Raw genomic sequence first — 20,344 nt, 5'->3', positions numbered from 1 at the left:
ATCCATGCAATTAACAGCAAAACTTGAAAACATATTTGTCAATCTTATGCCATTAATCCTCCTTGGTATAGTTATCAGTTTAGTTAATTTCTGCCACGTGAAATGACATATTTTAATGACAATACGAAGGTCATCTTACTCGTAAATGAACATGGTATCAATTTCAAAGTACGTCATCAAAGATTCGCAGCCCTCCCCCACCCTACACGAAACAAAAACAAGCATAATATTAATCTACATTTTATTTTGCTGCTTGTTCGGCTTTGTTCTCTTCTCTTCTACTCAGCGAAGAGTGGCCTTTACGATATATAACTACATTATATAGCAAGATATCTGTTAGTTAACTTATTAAACATTTTAGGAACACTTCTTACTTTTCATATGAGAACCGAAGTGGTATACATCGACAATCATTCAATTCGAAGGTGAGAAAAAAAGACCTTACTCAGCCCCTCGTTCCTTTCTGCTCTTGAAGTCGAAGGGAACATTTAATTCTCGTATTTGAATAAGACTGACTTAAACTTCAGTTTCAATTTCAATCATGATCGATCAGCTCGCATTAATGTTAATCATCAGCATGTGTTGACCTTCATTTAAAGTCATATAGTATTGATAACTGCAGTGCGCGGCCAAATCTTTTATTTGATAAAATCTTGGTTTCGTTGCTTGTTATCCGGCTTCTCTCTTGCGGTCACTGTTTAATGCAGCATTTAGAGGGGAAGGTTCCAATTTCATCCACTCGATGAATTGGTCAAACTAAGAGACATACCTGGAGAATTTTTTTTACACCAATCGAATATTTCTTAAGCGAGTAGCTTATAATTCCAATTCGATCCGTAGTATTTCCTCACGGTAGATAACAGTATCAATGACATGCAAAAGGCAAAATAGTAAAAATGATTTCGCACTTTGGACATTGTTATCGTCAAGAAAATTGAATGGTATTGGCATATAATGTTGGGTACACGTTCAGTACGTTAGCATGATTGCAAATTTGGCGATTGTCATTGTCATTGATACTATTATCTACCGTGAGGAAATACTAAGGATCGAATTGGAATTATGAGCTACTCGCGTAAGGAATTTTCGATTGGTGTAAAAAGAAATTCTCCAGAATTATAACAGTATAAACATATGATAAAATCAAACCCAAAAGCTGAGTAACGGGTAGTGTCTGTAAAATGTCCACTGTTCTAACGAGTGAATAATAATTATGAAATACCCTTGCATTCCCATCACCTTCACTCGTAACTAAAGCCTTGGTATATTGTCATAAAAGAGTGTTAGTCAAATCTCATCTACTCAAATATTATGAGATTCTTTCTTATGTCATGTATAAAACGCTCATACATCCTGTGGAATTTCATTACAACAGTCGTGTAAACTGTTCCCTTCTGATTCATTCAGTTTTCACTCAAGCAACAGTTCTTCCATATTATGATTCCGAAGACACTTTGACACTTTGAACTCGAAAGAGTGTGAGAACTGCGAATACTATCAAATTAGATTTTGTAGATTCTTTGCTAGGTGGTCATCATCCAGGACACCCATTGCAAAGAATGGTGCGCCGCTGTCTTTCCTTACCTCTAACAGACACAACAGGTGGATTCGCATCCTACGGCGCGTGAAACATAATTATATGAAATTCGTAAAGTGTTGCAGGGCACAAATATATGGACTGATACTTGTTTTGAAATGTGAAATATTTCCAATAGTATTTATTGTCGACAATAAAGGAACAACGATGTTTTTATTTTCCTCATGAAAACGTGACGACAAATTGCTACGTGATGAACATGACCAGTTCCACTTTCCTCTGTGCTAAGAGAGAGTATGTATATCTGATGACAAAGATGATTTATTGCAAATTCCCTTGGATTATATTAAAAAAATGTTTGGGAATATGTGAATAGCAGTTGATCTAAAGTGATGTGGTTTATTTCCCAACAGATAACATCATTATAAACACTATTTTTGATAGTAACGAGGTCGTGACTGCAGGCGGAGCGGCAACCATGAAATTATATGTCACATGAACTCATAACAATATTAGCGCTTGAAGCAATAATGTGGTAACATTGATGAAGAATGAGATATCAGTCTTACAGAAGAATATTCCACTTTAAACTTCATCTCAATATCGTGTCCCTTAACACTAGAAATAGGTCGTGGACAAGCATTATAATCATGAAACCCACGGTACTGCCATGCGTAATTAGAGGAGTCAGTTTTGGGGCTTGTCTGTTTTATGCCATATTTGGAAGAATGAATGAAGCTCCGTGTCGTCCTCTTATTTGGTTGCTTTACATTGATGATGTTTTTTGTTGTTTTCGTCCAGCCGATTAATCAGGAGTTTCTATATTTTACTTTTCATATAGATCATGTCAATTCCACACACATGACCATCAATCCCTAAATGATCTCTTCTTCGGGCTATTACGTCCATGATGATGTGACCATTCTCATAGAAACCGACGCCATAACCATTGATCTGCACAACCACCCATGGCCACTCACCAGTATCGCCTTGACATGTGCTCTATCTCGTCGCCGATATTGCCCTAACTAATCATTCCACATTTCTTAATCACCTGCACGACTATGAAAGTGCCAGGATAGCTCATGCCATCCAAAGAGTGTCGTCGTTCCAAGATCAATTGTCCTATTAGACACACCCAAGAGAACCAGTAGGAACCCCAATCTTCTTCCTCTTCTTTGTCAAGTTGTAACCATCATCACATTCTCCCTACCGTACTTCATCAGATCAACTACAAATTGTAGTTCAAACGAATTTATTGTTCAACTATATAAGTCCTTTTCAATGTTTTGTCCTCCCTTGGCATTGCAAACACTGCGACACAAATCAGTTCATTGATGGCATCGCCAAACGTGTAACTTTATGAGAAGCAACTTTTCTTTCTTTCTTATTCTTATAGTTCCGTGAAGGGGATTGTGGCAAAAAAGCTGCATTAACATACTTGATTGTTTTCTTCCATCTGTCAAAAGACGCTTTCATCAAGAGAATAGTCCAATTTATCATAACGAATATTGACACAAGAAACCTTTATAATTGATTATTATTTGGTAATATAATTCTTGCCGTATACTTCGAGACTATATAATTCTCATTATGTTCTTGATATACGAAATGATAACATGAATAGATGGAATCATTCTCTATATAAGTTTAAGCTTCAGGGAACAATTACTAAAATTACTCAAATGCGCGTATTTTCACGAAGATAAGTGATGACAAACTGCTAGGAGTTCAGAAACAAGACCTACATTAATATTATGTAACCGTCACACAGTGTCCCAATCACCAACGCGACATCTTAGACTGCCGGACACAGATTAATTCAGTTCTTATCATTTTGGCAACGTTTCTTTAGTATGTATTTAGTAAGCACATAGTTTGTGTGAACATGTTTGCAACATTTGATATTTATTTCTATGTATTAACTCTGTTTCTGGCCACCGAAATTTCGGCAATTTCTTTTTTGTCAGGGTATTTTCCTCGCCAAATTCCGGCAATTTCTTTTTATAGTCAGGGTACTTTCCTCGCCAAATAGCATAGCATCAGTCGTTCAGGTCCCAGCAATAATAGCATGAATTGTTTAAAAAATAAATACAGTAAAGAACTAATAAGTAAAAGAAATAATTAGAAACATATACTTTAGAACTTATACTAACTTGTAAAGTATATTAGTTTGCCTTGAAATGCGATGTTAAGAGCGCCAATTCACACACAAAAAAGTCAGAAAAATGCAAATCGGAAACAAAAATGCTTTAAGCGTGATGCCTTTGAACAAATTAATCACGCCAGATTAATCACCCACATGTATTCGTCATTGATGGATATTGTGGAAATAATCATGTAGTAAATAATTGCTCAGAATACAGCCACATATACGTTATACAGAAGACCCAGTATTGCATCGCAATGAAGAGTTCGTTTCCATCATGCGTGCATGTCAGTATGATCGGTAAAACTATGCTCGCTTGTCGATCCACATGTGTTGGAAATCCTGTCACATTCTGGTCACCATTCGAGACAATGCTTTGATACAACAACAAAAACTGTCTTACTCTTGAACTTCCACGGTACTATCATCTACAAATAGTATTGAATAAATTGAATCAAGTACATTAAGTTCAAAGGAAGTGATCGTTCATATGCAACATTAATTTAACATATTTGAAGATTAAAAATTTACTCTAGGTGAAGAGATAACATCACGAACCGTTATTCCCCTGGATCATGTTTATGTTTATGACCTACGAGCTTCACGAAATGTATTCATTTCAAAGGTACTTGTATGTATGTATTTTAGATCCTCCTGCAAGCAGGAACTCGCGAAGAAGCTACCATTGGCTTATCAAAGCCGCAAGCTGACCGAAGTCAGTCTCTTGGATTCATATTTAACGTCCATGATTATGAATTGTCAATTGTCAACAACTCTGTAACTAGACGACATACATTAATCTTGGAGTGACACGAACTCGGGATCTTATGATGGAGAGACACCGGCGTTAACCACTGAGCTAACACTCCTTTTGCTAACACTACTTTGTTCCTTCCTCCCAGTATTTCAAATAGTTCCTGCTTATTATGGTCGGCTAGGTGAAAATCAACGACCCAAGGTACTGCTTCAAAGGTGACGCAAACTTTACCATCATTATTAGTAAATGTGGTAGAGATACCAATCATAAACAACTTTCTCCAAACAGCTAAGATAAATCTTATTCCATTTGGGATATTTAGTGTTTCTTCACACACAAAGCCTGAAAACTAGATCAAGTCTTAATATGGTATCGTCTAGACACATGTGCATCAATTTTGTTTCTTAATTTATTACCATGTGTAAGTTGACATGGATTTTGAAAATGCTGCAGACATAAACCCATTGTATCCATTACCCATAACATGATATAATGATTGCATTGCTGTTAGTGGCAACACTATACTAACATTCTACCTTATCATATTTCAATTATGACAACACAATTATGACTTCACAGAATGACAGCTCTCCATCACGACACGTTTCAAACTTTGGCGATGGTTTACGTATCAATTTGCAATTTAACAAGTAACATGCAGCTATATAGCTGACATTAGAGGAAAATGCGAGCCATCATGATTTACCGGTCTTGTTAATGTGAACTTGCTTCAAATCGGGATTCATGATGTAATTCACATCGACTATGAACGTGTGACAGATGGCCGTGGTCTCTGCAAATTGATGTGTACCGTAACTTTAATCTCCTCTAATCCAGCCTTGAGTCGGATTTCGCTTATCCAGGCTTGAAATTGTTCATCGAAACATAATCTAGCGAAGCTAATTAGCGAGACAAAGCCATTACTACGTGACCTCAATTTACGAATTGGCGCAAAATTTGACACCTCTCTTTGAAACGTATTAATGAGAGAAAAAAAGACCCATAATTTCATATCTAATAGATGTCATTTTATCCAATTGATTGTTTGATTCTGTCCATAACGGAAGGCATCTTGTTGTAGAGTTAAAGACATTATCAACTGGTATAGTTTTTACATTTAAATTTAAAGACAGTTGCAGTTGATCACACATCGATTCGATCAATATAATACGCATTTCAATTGTTCCATATCGTGGTTGTGTTAAAGCAAGAATGGTTATTTTAAGATAACAGGGACTATGTGGGAAGGAAACTTCTATATCATCAAATCATGCAAGTTCAAAGCCTGCCATGGATTCTGTGGCTTATCAAAGCCAAAGAAACATATGCCACTTTAAAACCGAATCAGTCTGCTTAATATCGGATCTTTCATGGTGCCTTTTCTCTAACGTCTCTATCTACCTCATTCGGTACCGACATCCCTCTTTCTCGCTTCCCGAAATGATCTCGTTAAACGCTAATATGTGATCTTGATGTCTTTCAACATATTTTGCATAAATTAGTTTGTAACTGGACATATTTATTTATATATTTATTTATGAATGTATTACTGCTTCCGTTACTGCTTCATTTCTGCTTCCGTCAACGAACACCAAAGCCACAGAAAAGCGTTCTCCGTTTTATTGTTTCAAATCTAAAAAAAAAATTACGTTTAGAAAGTAGTTATTTTCCTCAATAAAAGTGACTGGACTAGTTATTCTTGTAGACAGACCACTAGATCTGTTGTTCATCAGATGCAACACAGAGCTCAAAGTACTTTTATTGCTTCAAGTGACATGTTTGGAATGAAGCGTAAAACCCCGATTATCCGAACTTTTCGGGCCGAAGGTAGTTCGGAAAATCAAAGAGTTCGGATAATCGAATTTTCATCAATTAACTCATTGTCGATTATAAGACACCCTTGTAATACGATATTATGCCTGATAAATGATTGTTTATATTATTTTCCATGTTTAGGAATTGATTATTTGATGATTGTATTCAGAAATAAAAAAATAAAAAGCATTTGTTTCATTTCGGGAGGAGGGTTTCCCGCGTACTGTCACCACTCTGACCATATGTTCAGTAGTCTGTATATTACTGTAGTATAAGAGACACTAGTGGTCACTGGTTTTTAAGGAGTCCCATAACAAGTTGAAATTTCACTGACAACTTTAGAGGTTCTTGTCAATAACTGTAAGGGAGAAACTATAGTTTCAGCTTGGGCCTAATTAAACTCTTTTATGTATGTATTTCTATTACATATTTCTATTACAAATATGTCAAGGGTCAAATGGTATGAAATTTCATCCAAGTATGCTATATTGTTCATATGGAGTTTTGAAGACTTGATTGGGTAATAAGATTTTATAAAACTATGGATAAATGTAAACATCTTAAAACCGAATTAGTTATAGAAACATTTCTACTACGCATTTTTTCTTGAACTATAAATATGACATAAATACTGAGCAAAAATGATACTGTAGATTTCGTTTTCCTACAATTTGAAACAGCTGATACTCATAGCTAGTACAGAACAACTGATGCCACCTGTAACACATGTTACCGTGGGATATGAGCAGTAGTAACATGTGTTACAGGTGGCACTGGTAGTTACTGTATACTAGCTATGTGTTTGCAAGTAAAGGAGGTACGGTACCGCTTGATTCCAGTTCACACCTCTTTTTAAATAACGTCAATTCGTCGTGCCGAGAACGAAGAAAGGCCATGATCGGGTATATCCGTAGTCCTACTTATAGCATAAAACCACTAGACACGACCTTACTTTAGAATCGCGTATTAATGAACTCGCACCCATGAGTTGGTACAACCAGGGAGCTGCTGTTAGAGTAGCAGCTCCCTGGTACAACAACACTGTTCATGTCCCACAACCATGCATCAGCAATTACTACTTTGTTTTTGTAACATGTGTTACAGAACATGAACAGTAGTCACTGTACGAGTCATGCGTATCGTGTGTTTGAAATCACTTAGGTTGCGATTTTCAACCATTATTCAGATTATTTCAACGAAATTGAGAAGAGGCTTATAAACATTAGTTCCGTTGTATGAAAATATAATTTCGTTTTGTGTTGCTCACTAACAGTATTATGGTTTGTCATTGTTTTAGATCGCGGAGTCCGTCTTTTTACTGAAAACGAGTCAGATGCTGCCGCTTTTGTTCCACCAGAAGCTACGGGTGATAAGGAAGCCGATATAACAGATGAAACGGAGGATATAGGTGACATTCTTAGGTAAAGCATTTCTTAACTTAAAAAAAAATCCCTCCAAAAAGTGATTGATATCTTCTAGGTATCCTTCCACTGGGATTTTCAGTTAATTCTCTACCAGATCTGGTCAGAGAAGGCACATCTGTGGGAGAAATGTGCCAGACAGTCAAAATCCCATGTGTATGACATGACAGCGGGGTGCCAAGGTGTTAAGAGTGTACATTTCGCTTAGTGTAACATTGTAGGCAGATTTTGTTTTAATTGCATGAAGCATCGAAATCCTTCGCCTGTCGGATTTGTCCCGCGGACCGTCTACTGAGCACCCTTTCTGTGGCATATCAAACTCACTTGATGTGAACGATGTGGTGTTCCTTCCCTCTACGGACCGAATTGCCACCGTGACAAGTTTCAACCATGAGGATATAAGAGCAAATGTAGTAGCCTTGTTTTCTAATCCTTGGTCCTTTGTGAACATCACTAGTACGACTGTAGGTGATGATATATGTCAGAAAATATATGTATATGTAGATCAATATCAGGCTCTATCGGAAACTTTGAAAAATATTGAACTCACTCTTGACAGCTTGAAGCAAATTGATTACCCTGCACTTCTGATATTATTGAATTCAACGAAGGTCATTAGTGTTCCTTCTGGATGATATGGTTGTTTGGGCTCCCGTAAAAAAAATACAGGTGGTTTCTTACATTTGCAGAAAGTTATTTCCAATATGTATTTGTCTCCCATTGAACTCTCCCAATCTAGTCGATTCTTTCTGTTATCAGCAGATTTGTGGTAAGAGTGCAACATAATCCGAAGGAGTACAAGTGTATTCCATTTTGTACGAGTAAGAGTACAGGGCTCTTAGCGCAAGGATTACTTAATTTGTTAATAGCTTTCTGTACCATAGATTACAAATTCCCACCAGTACAAATATGAGTAACAATTCATTGAGATCGAGAGTGTACGATTGCAGACAGCATTGCTAGAAAACGAATACAAATACGGACTTCCTACAAGTTTGATTAACAATAATGCTATTTTAGTTTCATTAACAACCTCTACAAGCAACATTAAGAAACCAATGCCTTTGATACTACATAGGTACAGGGCATTTTTAAACATAAACTATAATATGTATTTTAATCTGAAATCAAGCGTAACGTTCTTTTAGTCCAACGTCTCTGAATTTGAATACAGCCGTATATGTCAGATTTGTATTTCTGACGAGGCAAGTTCACACTTGCCTAGTATCTGCTCTAGGGAACCTAACTTCTACGTTACTCTGCTCTTGAAATATGTTCCACTTTACCGGCCAAATCGCTAATGTCTTCAGGAAGTCGCTGTCGCCTCTACTTTTGTTTTACTTTTACAGCGGTCGGATGATCGCCTACTATCCTAAGTTCGCGTCAGTTCAAATATTTCGCGATAGTTCGTAGAAATACCAGTTATTAATTAGTGCTGCAGGAGAACCAGGGTTCTTCGCTGATTCTGCCCGAAATTAGTCCAGCGTTACCAGCTATCTCACAAGTTTAGAAAAAGAAAAATCTCATCCGCCTGGAACATTCAATTGTTTTGATTTTATTATTAAAGGAAATGCTGAAGAAAATCCCGTAAATTCTAATGATTCGCTTGCAGGAATTTAGACTGCTCATCTGCTATTCTTAGAAATAAGAAATACGCCAGTGTCTGCTTTTACTTCAGGGACTCCTAGGCGTGCTGGTTGGTTATGATTTCGAAAGGGAAAATTTGTTGTCATGTTCACGTTATCTCAAATTGTGTCACAAAAGTGCAACGTGAACTCATCAGCCATTCTTGTTGAGCCACAGCGTGCCGATTATTGTGTTTTTACTTGTTAATTGTCTAGTTCGATTGTATTAGGAGTGATAATTTCTGAAGATTATGCACACGGGGATCGCTTGATATGTCTGGAACCAGGATCAAATGACAAAAGTATTCCAAAATGTCCGACAGGTAAGGTGGCGCTATATTCACAGTAGGTACTCAAGAAAACAAGTATGACGTAAGTTAACTTTAGAGTCCTTGTAAAATAAAACATGAATAGCTTTTGCTGATTTAGGTGTATATTTAATTCATATGCCTTTTCATAAAAACCCTATACTTGTCCAATTTTAGATACACTGAACATTCTTATTAGCTTAGGTGATTTCTAAAGGTCTACAACGTATTAAAGTAAATTTTGTGCATTGGACATCGTTCATACCATGCAATGCTGTAGTGCTCTATTTAAAGTATCACATCATGTTTTATGGTGACGCACTATACCTCTCTCCAGTATATGAATAATTCGGCAAATTGTGGTCAATACAACGAAATATGCATGCGCATAGCTAGTGTTAGTAATGAACCTCCACTCGCTGCTAACATCATATAAAATTTGATAATTTGAAAGTATTGTCTATTATCGCTTGTAAATTCCAAATCGACCCATAGAAGACAAACCTTATCAGAGATTTCTTATATCGGTTGTTTCGTCGACGAAATCGCTTCACACAACATTTTGAGTTAATGTTTCGATACGAATATCAAATTAAAATAAAAAGCTTCCGCTCAACTTTCATTTCAGATAATGAGCGCAAACTTTGTTCAATTGTTAAAATTCACTTTTTACTTCCTAACCTCTTACTTGGGCTCAAAATGTAGGAGAGTTATTTTCTTAATTACATTTCATTATCGTAAAATCTTAGTTTGAAATAATACAGTTGCACTCTAGGGTTAGTGGCGTTGCCGATGGAACGAAAACATCTGTTTTACCACTAATAACAATATTAAAAAAACAGTAACTTATCAAAAGTTACATTCGGAAAAGAGAGTCATTAACCCTCTTTCATGTGTAAAACGACTGTTGTTTTATATTCGTCGGTTAAGATATCGGTAATTTTTTTAACCACCGTCACGAATAACTTCTTCTTTATTCACAAGTTATCAACCTATTCTTAGAACTAAAGTTCTTGTTAGCTATACTTCCTGGCTGTTTGACTTCGGAGAATCAATATTGGTTAGTCGAAATAGAACCGCAGATTGTAATTAATCAATGTTTATTTTACACTATTTCACCTAAATTCATCTGTTACACCCTAGGCGGTACGCGAATTGGCTTTGATATTTGTTGAAATATCGCTTAATGTTACTTCGGTAACTTATTACTGTAGAATCACATACAACCTGTTCTACTTACTATCACGTACCTACATTTATGGTGACGTCATTTGCGGTTGTAGTTAATATTAAAGTCACCCGTACGGAGATATCCCCAGCGGTGATTAGATCTTTTAGAAGATGAACTGAAGCGACTTCTTTGCCCTTATTTTCATCTCCTAAAATGAACGTTAAATGCAATTAATTCACTCATTAAAAATTGTGACTATGATAATTCCTTCTCGGTTGCTTTCTCCAATAAATTTTCTGGCAGAAATGTGTTTTTGACATTAGTGTCATACGTTATGTCACGTAGATGCGTGTCGTTCCAATTTATCTTCCACAAAGCCATTGGATAAGTTTGGGGTTCCACTTGACATCAACAGAGCATCCCACCAATGCGAAGATCAATGACTTAATTACCTTTTCGCTCACAGACAATCATGTGACTTCATGTTCTAATTATGTTACCAGATTGAGCAAAACAATAGAGTACAGAGGTCTTTTTTTTTACGAACCTTCATACTCCAGAGGGAAAGTAGCTTAACCAGGTAGACAGTTTCACCAAATGATTTATAATTAAGATGTTCATGATTTTCACAGTTTTAGTTTATTGTTGCAATGCCTCCTTTGTAAAAAAAAAATAACAAATGGCATATTATAAAATAAAAATATTATATTGCCTTCCCCTTGCTTAAGTCTTTAAACAAAAACTAGAATGTTTCAAACCCTATTTTGACCCTTTCCGTAAGCCTTTAATACTTAATTAGTGAATTGTAATGTATCTCTGTGTTTTCTGCGTATATTGTCGGTAAACCTATACTTCTCCTCAAAAGAAAAATATGATCAAACTTTATCATGCCCCTTCGAATATGTAATTTCTGCGACTTTGCCTGTAGCGGAATTTCTTGAAGGGAATTGGAGAAGAAAGGGAATCAGGTCGTCAGTTATCAGAGTAAAGATATAAATTTGGTAACAAAAGCCTCATGCATAATGTCAAATTTATACAATCACGCAGCTACATGATTATATTTATGAAACTGTTATTGTCATCTAACCAAGCGAAACCCTTTGATGCTTTATTTCATGAGACATTTTCAATTGCATGCGAAGGATAAGTATCTAAGTCAAAAGAGGATCAAATCTTTACTCAGTCTGACAATTCCGAAGTTCTTGACAAAGCATGGGTCATCGATCAATGTTAAGCTGAATGATTAAGTCAAACTTATTAGGCATATCAAAGAAGTTTGCAATGAGTGAAGAAATTGGTTTTCTATTTCCGGCTTGATTAAAATATGTTGTTGGGTTCCCATATGAGTTGCAGTACTTAGAATCGGGAGAAAAACTTGAAATACAAAGCGGTCAGTATGGAAATTGGTAATCCTCATATTTTTGTGTATACGAAGAAAGGTTCGAAGTAACGTAATATTAGGATACTAAGCGAATTTCGTTTGTTGACTTTCTTGTATTCATTTGTGCCTGTTATTATGGATTATATATTTAGGGGCGCCAAGTGGCGGCAAACGTCGACGAAGAATTACAAGAACTATTTACCTCTGAGAAAACTGATGACATCAGACATTCAACTGAACGTTAATTGAATACTAGTATGATGGCATCGCTATTTTGAATAGAAACTCCCTGGTAGATCTTTCTAGATTAATCTTCATTACAATGATATGTTTTATATATAGCGAAGAAATGATCCGTAATAAATTGATTTGAACGATCGTATTCGGTACCAACGTCATGCAGTATTCAACTTCTGCGAATTCGATCATCGTGCCATCAAGATAACCAACGGTTTAATTAACCGTTTGGTTGGTTGATTGATTCACGGGTTATTTCGGAGATTGCGTGAATGTGGTAACTTAATTAACGTCAAAAGGTAAAATTGTGCATATACAAAATATGCAGAGATTGGGTGTTTAGTTGTAAAGATTTCAAATCTGTTTAGTTCGATGCATGTTTTGACCGTAGAAGTGACGAGCTGTGCCTTTCATTACAACCGATCCCACTTGCACCCGATATTTCTCGAGCGCTATTCTAGATATTGGTTTACACCCCATGTAACTACTACGGTGACAAACTGAACTGGGATTTGCCAAACTGGTACCTTCATGGAGAGATGTCATTGTAAGATATTGTCATTCGTCTAAATGGTGACGCAGTATGTTGAAGCGCCGTCTCTTAGACAGCCTCCATATTATCTTGGAGGCGAAAACATTGATCTCTTCCGCTGTCACCGACTATGAGTGTGAGCGTCACATCCATTTTACTCAGTCGTCAATACTAGTCAAGTCGTCAGTTGTCCTCGTCAATCGTCAGGTAATATATCGAGGACAGCATTGATTTTTGCTCCTTCATAGTAGTCATATATTTTTGGCTGAGAAACCATAATTGTCTCTCTTTTGACCAGTTGACCGCCTCAGTCGACATTACATCCTGAAGACAACGTTAGGTCTTATTCTTACCCGTCAGAGGGTGGCATTGGAACTGCAGTCAGATGATATCTACCTCTGCCGTTGATTGGGAGCCGTTATTTGCTCTCCCAATTATTGTCGTCATTTGTTTAATGAGAACACATTATGATCTTTGCAATCATGAGAGGGTCCGATGAACCTGAACAATGGATCTCGCTCCTGTGCCATTCAAGGCACGTTTAGGAATTACATCTTCAGCCATCTGAATTGCTTAGATATGTGGTATCTGATCCCAGTCATCAGGGATTATTGTGGACATATTTGTTAGCGATATTCCTTGTTAATAGCCATAGTTTCTTTTGGCGATTGCTTTCTATTGAACTCCTCCTCATTCATAAGAACTTGGTTGGAAAGTACTTGATGTCCTTGTTCTCCTGTTGGTCTCCACAGTCATCGGTGGCGGTTGGAAAAGTCTTCAGGTGGTTGTACAACTGAGTCTTCAGAGTCTGTATAATATTTCAATATGATTTCATATGTCGATAAGGATTAGCTATTCGTCTTGTTGAGTTCTTCGAATCCTGTTCTCCCCAGGCATCTTAAGTTTGTAACATCAGGTGTTCTCTTCCTCAGCTGTCACAGGTCGTGCGTGGCAGTCGGTCTCACGTCCCTTCCAGCCTCATAAGGAGCAACAAAGTGTCTTTTCCAACACGCGCAGTTTGTTTAAGCTTTAGCGATAAATGTCACTTTAGAAGTTTCCATTTTTTTAACCACTGTGCTAGTATCCAGGATTCATCTTCGCTAAATATACTCCATAGATGACAGACCATAGAATGCATCATATTTGCAAGTCGACACGAATACAGAGTTCAATGCATCGCAGTAAACACATCCATGAACTATACAATATTAAATCGGGTATATTGTGTTCGAATTGTTCACTGTGTGACCATTTATCACATGTACCAATTTTTGGTTCCTTGCTGGTAGCAAAGGAATCTATGCAGTCAGGTCGGTATGTGTATAGACGGGTGTGTGTGTGTGTGCGTCTGTCCTACTTGCTTGGGTCCGCGATAACTCATGGATATGTGTCATTCTTTCTATGAAGATGTATAATAGTGAAGGCGTGCCGTGTCGTTTTTTTGGCGATGACCTTGTGAATGTTTATGAAGTTTTGGGGTCAAACGTAAATATTTTACATTGCAATAACTTCGCAACCCTAAGTGGGATTGTAGCCAAACTTGGTATACAGTTGTTGGTTAAACACTGGTACATGTAGGCCTATTTTTGGTTGATATTTTGGTTGGGCCCAAATTTTAATTCCACCTCAAAAGCATTTTGGGACACATTCTTTGGGCCAACAACCTTGAATCAGATTGCGTCTAAACTTGTAATACAGTTGTTGGTTAATAGGAGGTACACGGGGCATCAATATTATGATATTGGGTGATGACATATAACACTGTAATATTCCACCAAGCAATGCACCATAGTGCCCGCTGGGCTCTTGTTGTCTATTTAGTCCGTTATACTGTATATGAAATAATGTTTGTGGAGATGATTGGTAACATCGATTTCCTTGCTGTGATGAGATCCACGGGTTTTCAATTAAAATTTGCTTTCAACAAGTTTTAATGAAATGTTAGAAAATAAAGACACATAGAGCAATACTAATATGGATTCTGGTTGTACTGTATTGGAATTTTCATTAGCAATTGTAAATTTGCATTTACATTATGTGTGGCGGGTAAGATACCCGTATGGATACTAACTAAAGGTAGGTATTCTTTATACGCATTGAGAAACCATCAATCCATGGAGACATTGTAGGAACATCCTTGCTACGAACCAGTATTCCACTGTTGTTGTTGTTTTATTACTTCCCGTAGTATCGAAGACGATTTGGACGCCCTTTTACTGAAAGCAAAACCGAAGCCATCGCCGAAGCCTTCTGCAGTGGCGACTTCCCTCGACCCCAAAGCCAAACCAGGTGCCATGGCGACAGAGGCTCAAGAAAAAGACTTAGATCTCGATAATGACGACATAATGAAGTATATTTCCGAAAACGCAGATGCACCGTCTGAGAGTCTCTTCTAAACTAACATGCTACAACCACTCTACGAAAGACAACAGAATATCCTTCATGTGTTGGGTGCATGCTACTTTTGTGTTATAATTAAAACTGTCAAAGAATAATCATTCATTTTGCCATTATTTTAACACTTAAAATGATAGAGATTATGTTCAATGGAAACCCACTGGTCTGATAAGAGTAGCAGCAGGAAGTTACCGCTCCGGGGTCCGGGATAAGTTAAGAAGCCTGGGAAAATGTTGAGAAGGACCGGGAAAAGAAAAGAATAGGGTATTCTAACTTTCAAAATATACTTTAAGGTAGAATTGAGGGGCCTGACCTGAGCCTCAATCCCCACTCAACTCCCCTCCTCTAACGACAAGAAAACAAATTGCGAGATTAAGGAACTTCATTTTCCCTTTCATATTAAATGTTAGCCACTTGATACGAGCAAGAAGCCCCGAATCTTATGTCATTCCTTTCTTTTAATCATCTTTTCAACGTTATTGTAACAATCGATGTTTATGAAGTCATTGAGCTTACAATCTTATTTTAGAAACGTTTTTATTTTAACAACAACATTTACGACACAATTTACAAGAGCTTTCATCCTGTAGAATCAAATAATGTTTCCAACAAATTTCAAGCAATTTTGTAGTTTCGTTTTATTAGCAAATTTGTCGAAATTTAATCTCTCCTGATGCTTTATCGCTGTAACACTCAAGTAAAATATAGCGTATGCTTGAAGATGCTGTTTTCGTTTTGCTTTTTATATTTTTTATTTATTATACCCAACCAAGCATTTATGTACGTATACAGTTGACGCTATATGTAACTTTAAGCTGAGAACTTTATACCTAGTCGCTTTGGCCATGACAGTCGTAGGTCAAGACCTAAGAAAACGTGTTGGAAATATATGTTATGAGACTATTCGGTACATGGGGTGTACTTGCTTTGTGTAGATACGCTGTGTTGCAAACACTACCGTCTATAAAACGTTACACGGTTATTAATCATAATATATGATGAATTACAAGCAAACATGAGGGGAAAAAACTTATTTAATGCATTGGCTTAAATCATGAACCGGGCGATTAAACTATGCTCATGTGTTTTGAATCAGAAGGAAACGTTAAATAAGTCGAAAAATATACAAAAATAGACTTAATACTACTAATATACTTAATACTACTAATATACTTAATACTTCTAATATACTTAATACTACTAATATTCTTAATACTACTAATATATTTAATACTACTAATATATTTAATACTACTAATATACTTAATACAACTATAATATACTTAATACTACTAATATACTTAATACTACTAATATACTTAATACTACCAATATACTTTATACTACAAATCTTCTTAATACTGCTGTTCATGTGAATATGATATTTGTACACATTATGGTTATTACGTTATTTGTATAGGCACTGTGTATTGTATGAACATGTGTATTGTACACTGTGCTTGGTTAGATCATATGGCATGCATTCATAACATACCGTAATTACTGTATTCCCTGCTGAATAATGTGGCCCTGCAAACTGTTAAATGACATATGTATGTCATACTAATGTGCCACACAGATTACATTAGCTACCTATGCTCTCACAGTATTTACATTACATGTGGTTTACTGATGCAATAATCTGGACTAACTGTTTCACCGTAGAGACATTAAGTCGTCTCACTTGGTTTCATGTTTTCATTATGCCTGAGCGGGAAATGGTTCGATTCCTCAATAAAGTACTTTAAGAAATATCTCTTGCAAACATTTTTTTAGAGGATTAGAATATTTAGGAAACCTGTAAAAGCCCAAACTTTCTCTCAATGGGGAGGGCTCCCCATATCTAGGACAAATCGAAAATATTTTCGCATCTCCCATACGAACACCATGTATCCCGCCAGTGTCTTGCCTCCACCAAATGGAAACTTTTTCCGGTACCTCTGAGAAAACACTAAGAATTAATTTTTCACTGAAGAATGAAGTAGTTGCTGGAATCTCTTATAGAGGTAATTGAGTACAGCTGATTAAAACGAAAGTTGATAAAGATGAATGCTAATTACAAAGTCGTACGATAAAGTGAATATTAGTATCAGTCATATTGTTAAAAAAAAGAAATGTTTAGTTTTAAGGTTTTTTCCCCCTTTTTTTAAGTTTTAAGGCTTTCTCCGTAGTCAATAATGATTGTTCCTCTTCTCATTTACATAAACATAAACAAAATACATAAATATGGATTCCACTGTTCGCTAAATGAATTCTTTATTGCCAATCGTTCACAGCTGCTTCAAATGATTGTCAAAGTTCTTCACAAATGATACCCATCCCTTTTAATGTTACACTCTTTGTGTAAATATTGTGTAGTGTCAATATAACTTTGGAATAGTACAATTGTATAGCACTGCAGTGTAACTATAGCCTTAATCGCAATGATATGGTATTGAAATGTTAGTATAATTCTGTTTCAGAGCATTGAATGATAATTATACTGCAACGGAATTGCAATCATGTTGTGGAGTATAATTTGTGTTTTACTGTAGTGTAATCGTATTCCACTACATTTAAATGGAATGGGTTGCAGTGATAATAACTTTCCACTGCAGTTAAAGTTTACCTTTTAAGAAGCCTTGACATTTATTGTTACTGAAATTTAAGTGAATTATACTTTGCAGCGTGTAACTGAAACTATGCAATGAAATAATTCCACGACAGTATAAATGCTGATGCACGCATCCGTGGATTTGAAATGACAATATATAATGTACATGTTGATGAAGCAACTGGTGATGAGGAGGAGGACGAGGAAGAGGAAGATGAAGATAACGACAGTTATAGTTATGAAGACGACAATAATTTCTCTTTCTCCTTCATTATGTCTTCCTTTTTCCAATATTGTGTGTATCGTACGAATAAAGACTTCGGATTTTGGTATATATTTTAAAAATTTTGTAAAATCACTCTTTCTGCAAGCAATTAATGGAATTTACGATCGTAAACCAAATAAACATAAATTATAAAGGTTCTTTGTTTTCATCATGATTCCCTGCTTTGATTTCGTGTTGTGTATTTGAAACTCTGTTATTTTTATGTAATGGACACTTTAATCTGTAACAATTGATAGATTTAGTCATCGTTCAAATTGTGATATTATAGCTAAAAGCATAACCAACTTAGTAGTCTGGTCCATAACGGATGGATATCAATCCGCCCGACTGCCCAAAGTGTGACACTCGAAACCACATCTGGATATGTTGAAGATGTCGACATACAAAACTTGTTTATTTTATTTTAGTGATTTATGATGTTTAAGTACATCAATGACAAGATACCCGACAGTGTGAACGTTGGATCATGTCAGTCAACATCCGAACACTTGACTTTTGGAGTGTTAGATTGGAAAATCTCTTCCTTGGTGAGTATAAGTTTCGCAATCAACTGATAACAATTCGGGCTCTCGTCTGGGACGTAGCCAGGGGGGGGGGCACTGGGAGAGATCGCCCCACCCCCCTTCTATGAGTTTTTTTTTTTTTTTTTGCGTGATTAATCACACAATCCAGTTGGCGCGTGGAATATTATATGCAGGCCTACGTCATAATTATAATAGCGTAAAATGACACATGTCAATAGCCATTTGAGAACGGACCCTTTACATGGTTATCACTGAAACTGTGACACCAGCCTTTGACACAACTCCACCTAACTCACAGACACAAACATTTCTAAATGCATATTGTCATGAAGAATTCAGTTGAAGGTGAACCTGAAAAACTAGGAGCTTGAACGGTTGTTGACACAGACAGATCTTGCCCTGGGATGATTATATATAAGGTTACTGAGCAAATTAAAAAAATGACATTGATTCAATCCGCAGCATTTCGTCAACGGGAAACGTTTTATTTACATTTAGAATCATTTCCTGCAAATTAAAAACGTATGAGTTACTCTTTTAACTTTCGGATACTTTCAAGGTCTTATACCGATGAGAGGGCGCTCGTTCCTTATGTTGAACGACATTTTATGAAATATAGCTTTGAAAGGGAATCATTGAATCAGTTACTACATGGTTGCGTAGTATAGGCAGGGAGTTGTTATGGAAACTCCCTGGTATAGGTACCATACCATAATCATAGGTTTGTGCATCCGCCCGTCCATGTAAGAAGAGCTAACATATTATTGCGTAGTTGCTTTAACTATCATTCATTTTTATGCTATGATGTTCGAGAGTACGAAATGAACTACCGAGGATGGGCAACTAAGGACGATTGGAGGTACGTTGAGAAGTTTTAATTTAACCCCCCCCCCCCCCTCGCCCCTTCTTCCTCCTGCCTTTAAATATAAACTGCCGTGTTGGGTATATTTGCAAATACTATGATAGTCCACCTCATGACTACATTTGTTTCTTTACAAGAGAGTGTGAGAAAATGGAGAGTTGACACCTCGAATGTGATGCCTTTAAATCTGGTGAAGATGACCTTGGAATCGCTATGGTACTTCCGGAAACTAAACTTTACAATATAATATATTACATAAGGTTACATGATAGTGTTGGCAATATTGCTTCCATCCTCTCCTATGAATGTGAGGATAAAATCTAAGGAACGACTCGTTTTGTTGGATGAACGGACGAACCCATCGAAGCTATACCGGAATGATACTGTTCCCTCTAATTTAATTACAAGTTTTCTTGTTTTGTTTTTTGCATTGAGGTAAATTGAAAGCGGTTAATAGAAATTGGATAATAGTTGTAGTAAAGCTACAAACGGCGAAGTCCAGTCTAGTCTGCACGCCTGCTGTTGAAAAAGTATCTCATGGATAATACACGATGATCCTGCACGTTGTCATATGTCCAGTCACTGCAGGGATATAATAGGAACATGTTTGTCTTGGATGAGAACGCCGCCACTAGTCAGTATTGTATTGTAAATAGAATACTGATATATCTTTATTACCAAACAGCGTCATCTATTCCGATCAGTCGTCAACAATTTATGAACATTAAAGTAACCTTACTCCAGCACAA

The 20,344-nt window shown here is 36.5% G+C and overlaps 1 protein-coding gene across 1 annotated transcript in view; it reads left to right on the top strand.

The window, feature by feature from the left end:
• The window catches only part of LOC139984269 (pyrokinin-1 receptor-like), a 104,076-nt gene extending 85,721 nt beyond the window's left edge, over nt 1–18,355 (top strand). The window contains exons 6-7 of the mRNA XM_071998106.1: nt 7,556–7,679; nt 15,122–18,355. Of these exons, the coding sequence (XP_071854207.1) occupies nt 7,556–7,679; nt 15,122–15,329 (332 nt within the window). The 3' untranslated portion in view covers nt 15,330–18,355. The remainder of the gene's footprint in view (nt 1–7,555; nt 7,680–15,121) is intronic.
• Nucleotides 18,356–20,344: the final 1,989 nt, after the last annotated feature.

The sequence above is a fragment of the Apostichopus japonicus genome, chromosome 17 (assembly GCF_037975245.1).
Source record: "Apostichopus japonicus isolate 1M-3 chromosome 17, ASM3797524v1, whole genome shotgun sequence".
Taxonomy (NCBI): Eukaryota; Metazoa; Echinodermata; class Holothuroidea; order Aspidochirotida; family Stichopodidae; genus Apostichopus; species Apostichopus japonicus.
The sequence above is the reverse complement of the archived record's forward strand: the minus strand, read 5'-3'. Positions and strand labels throughout refer to the sequence as shown.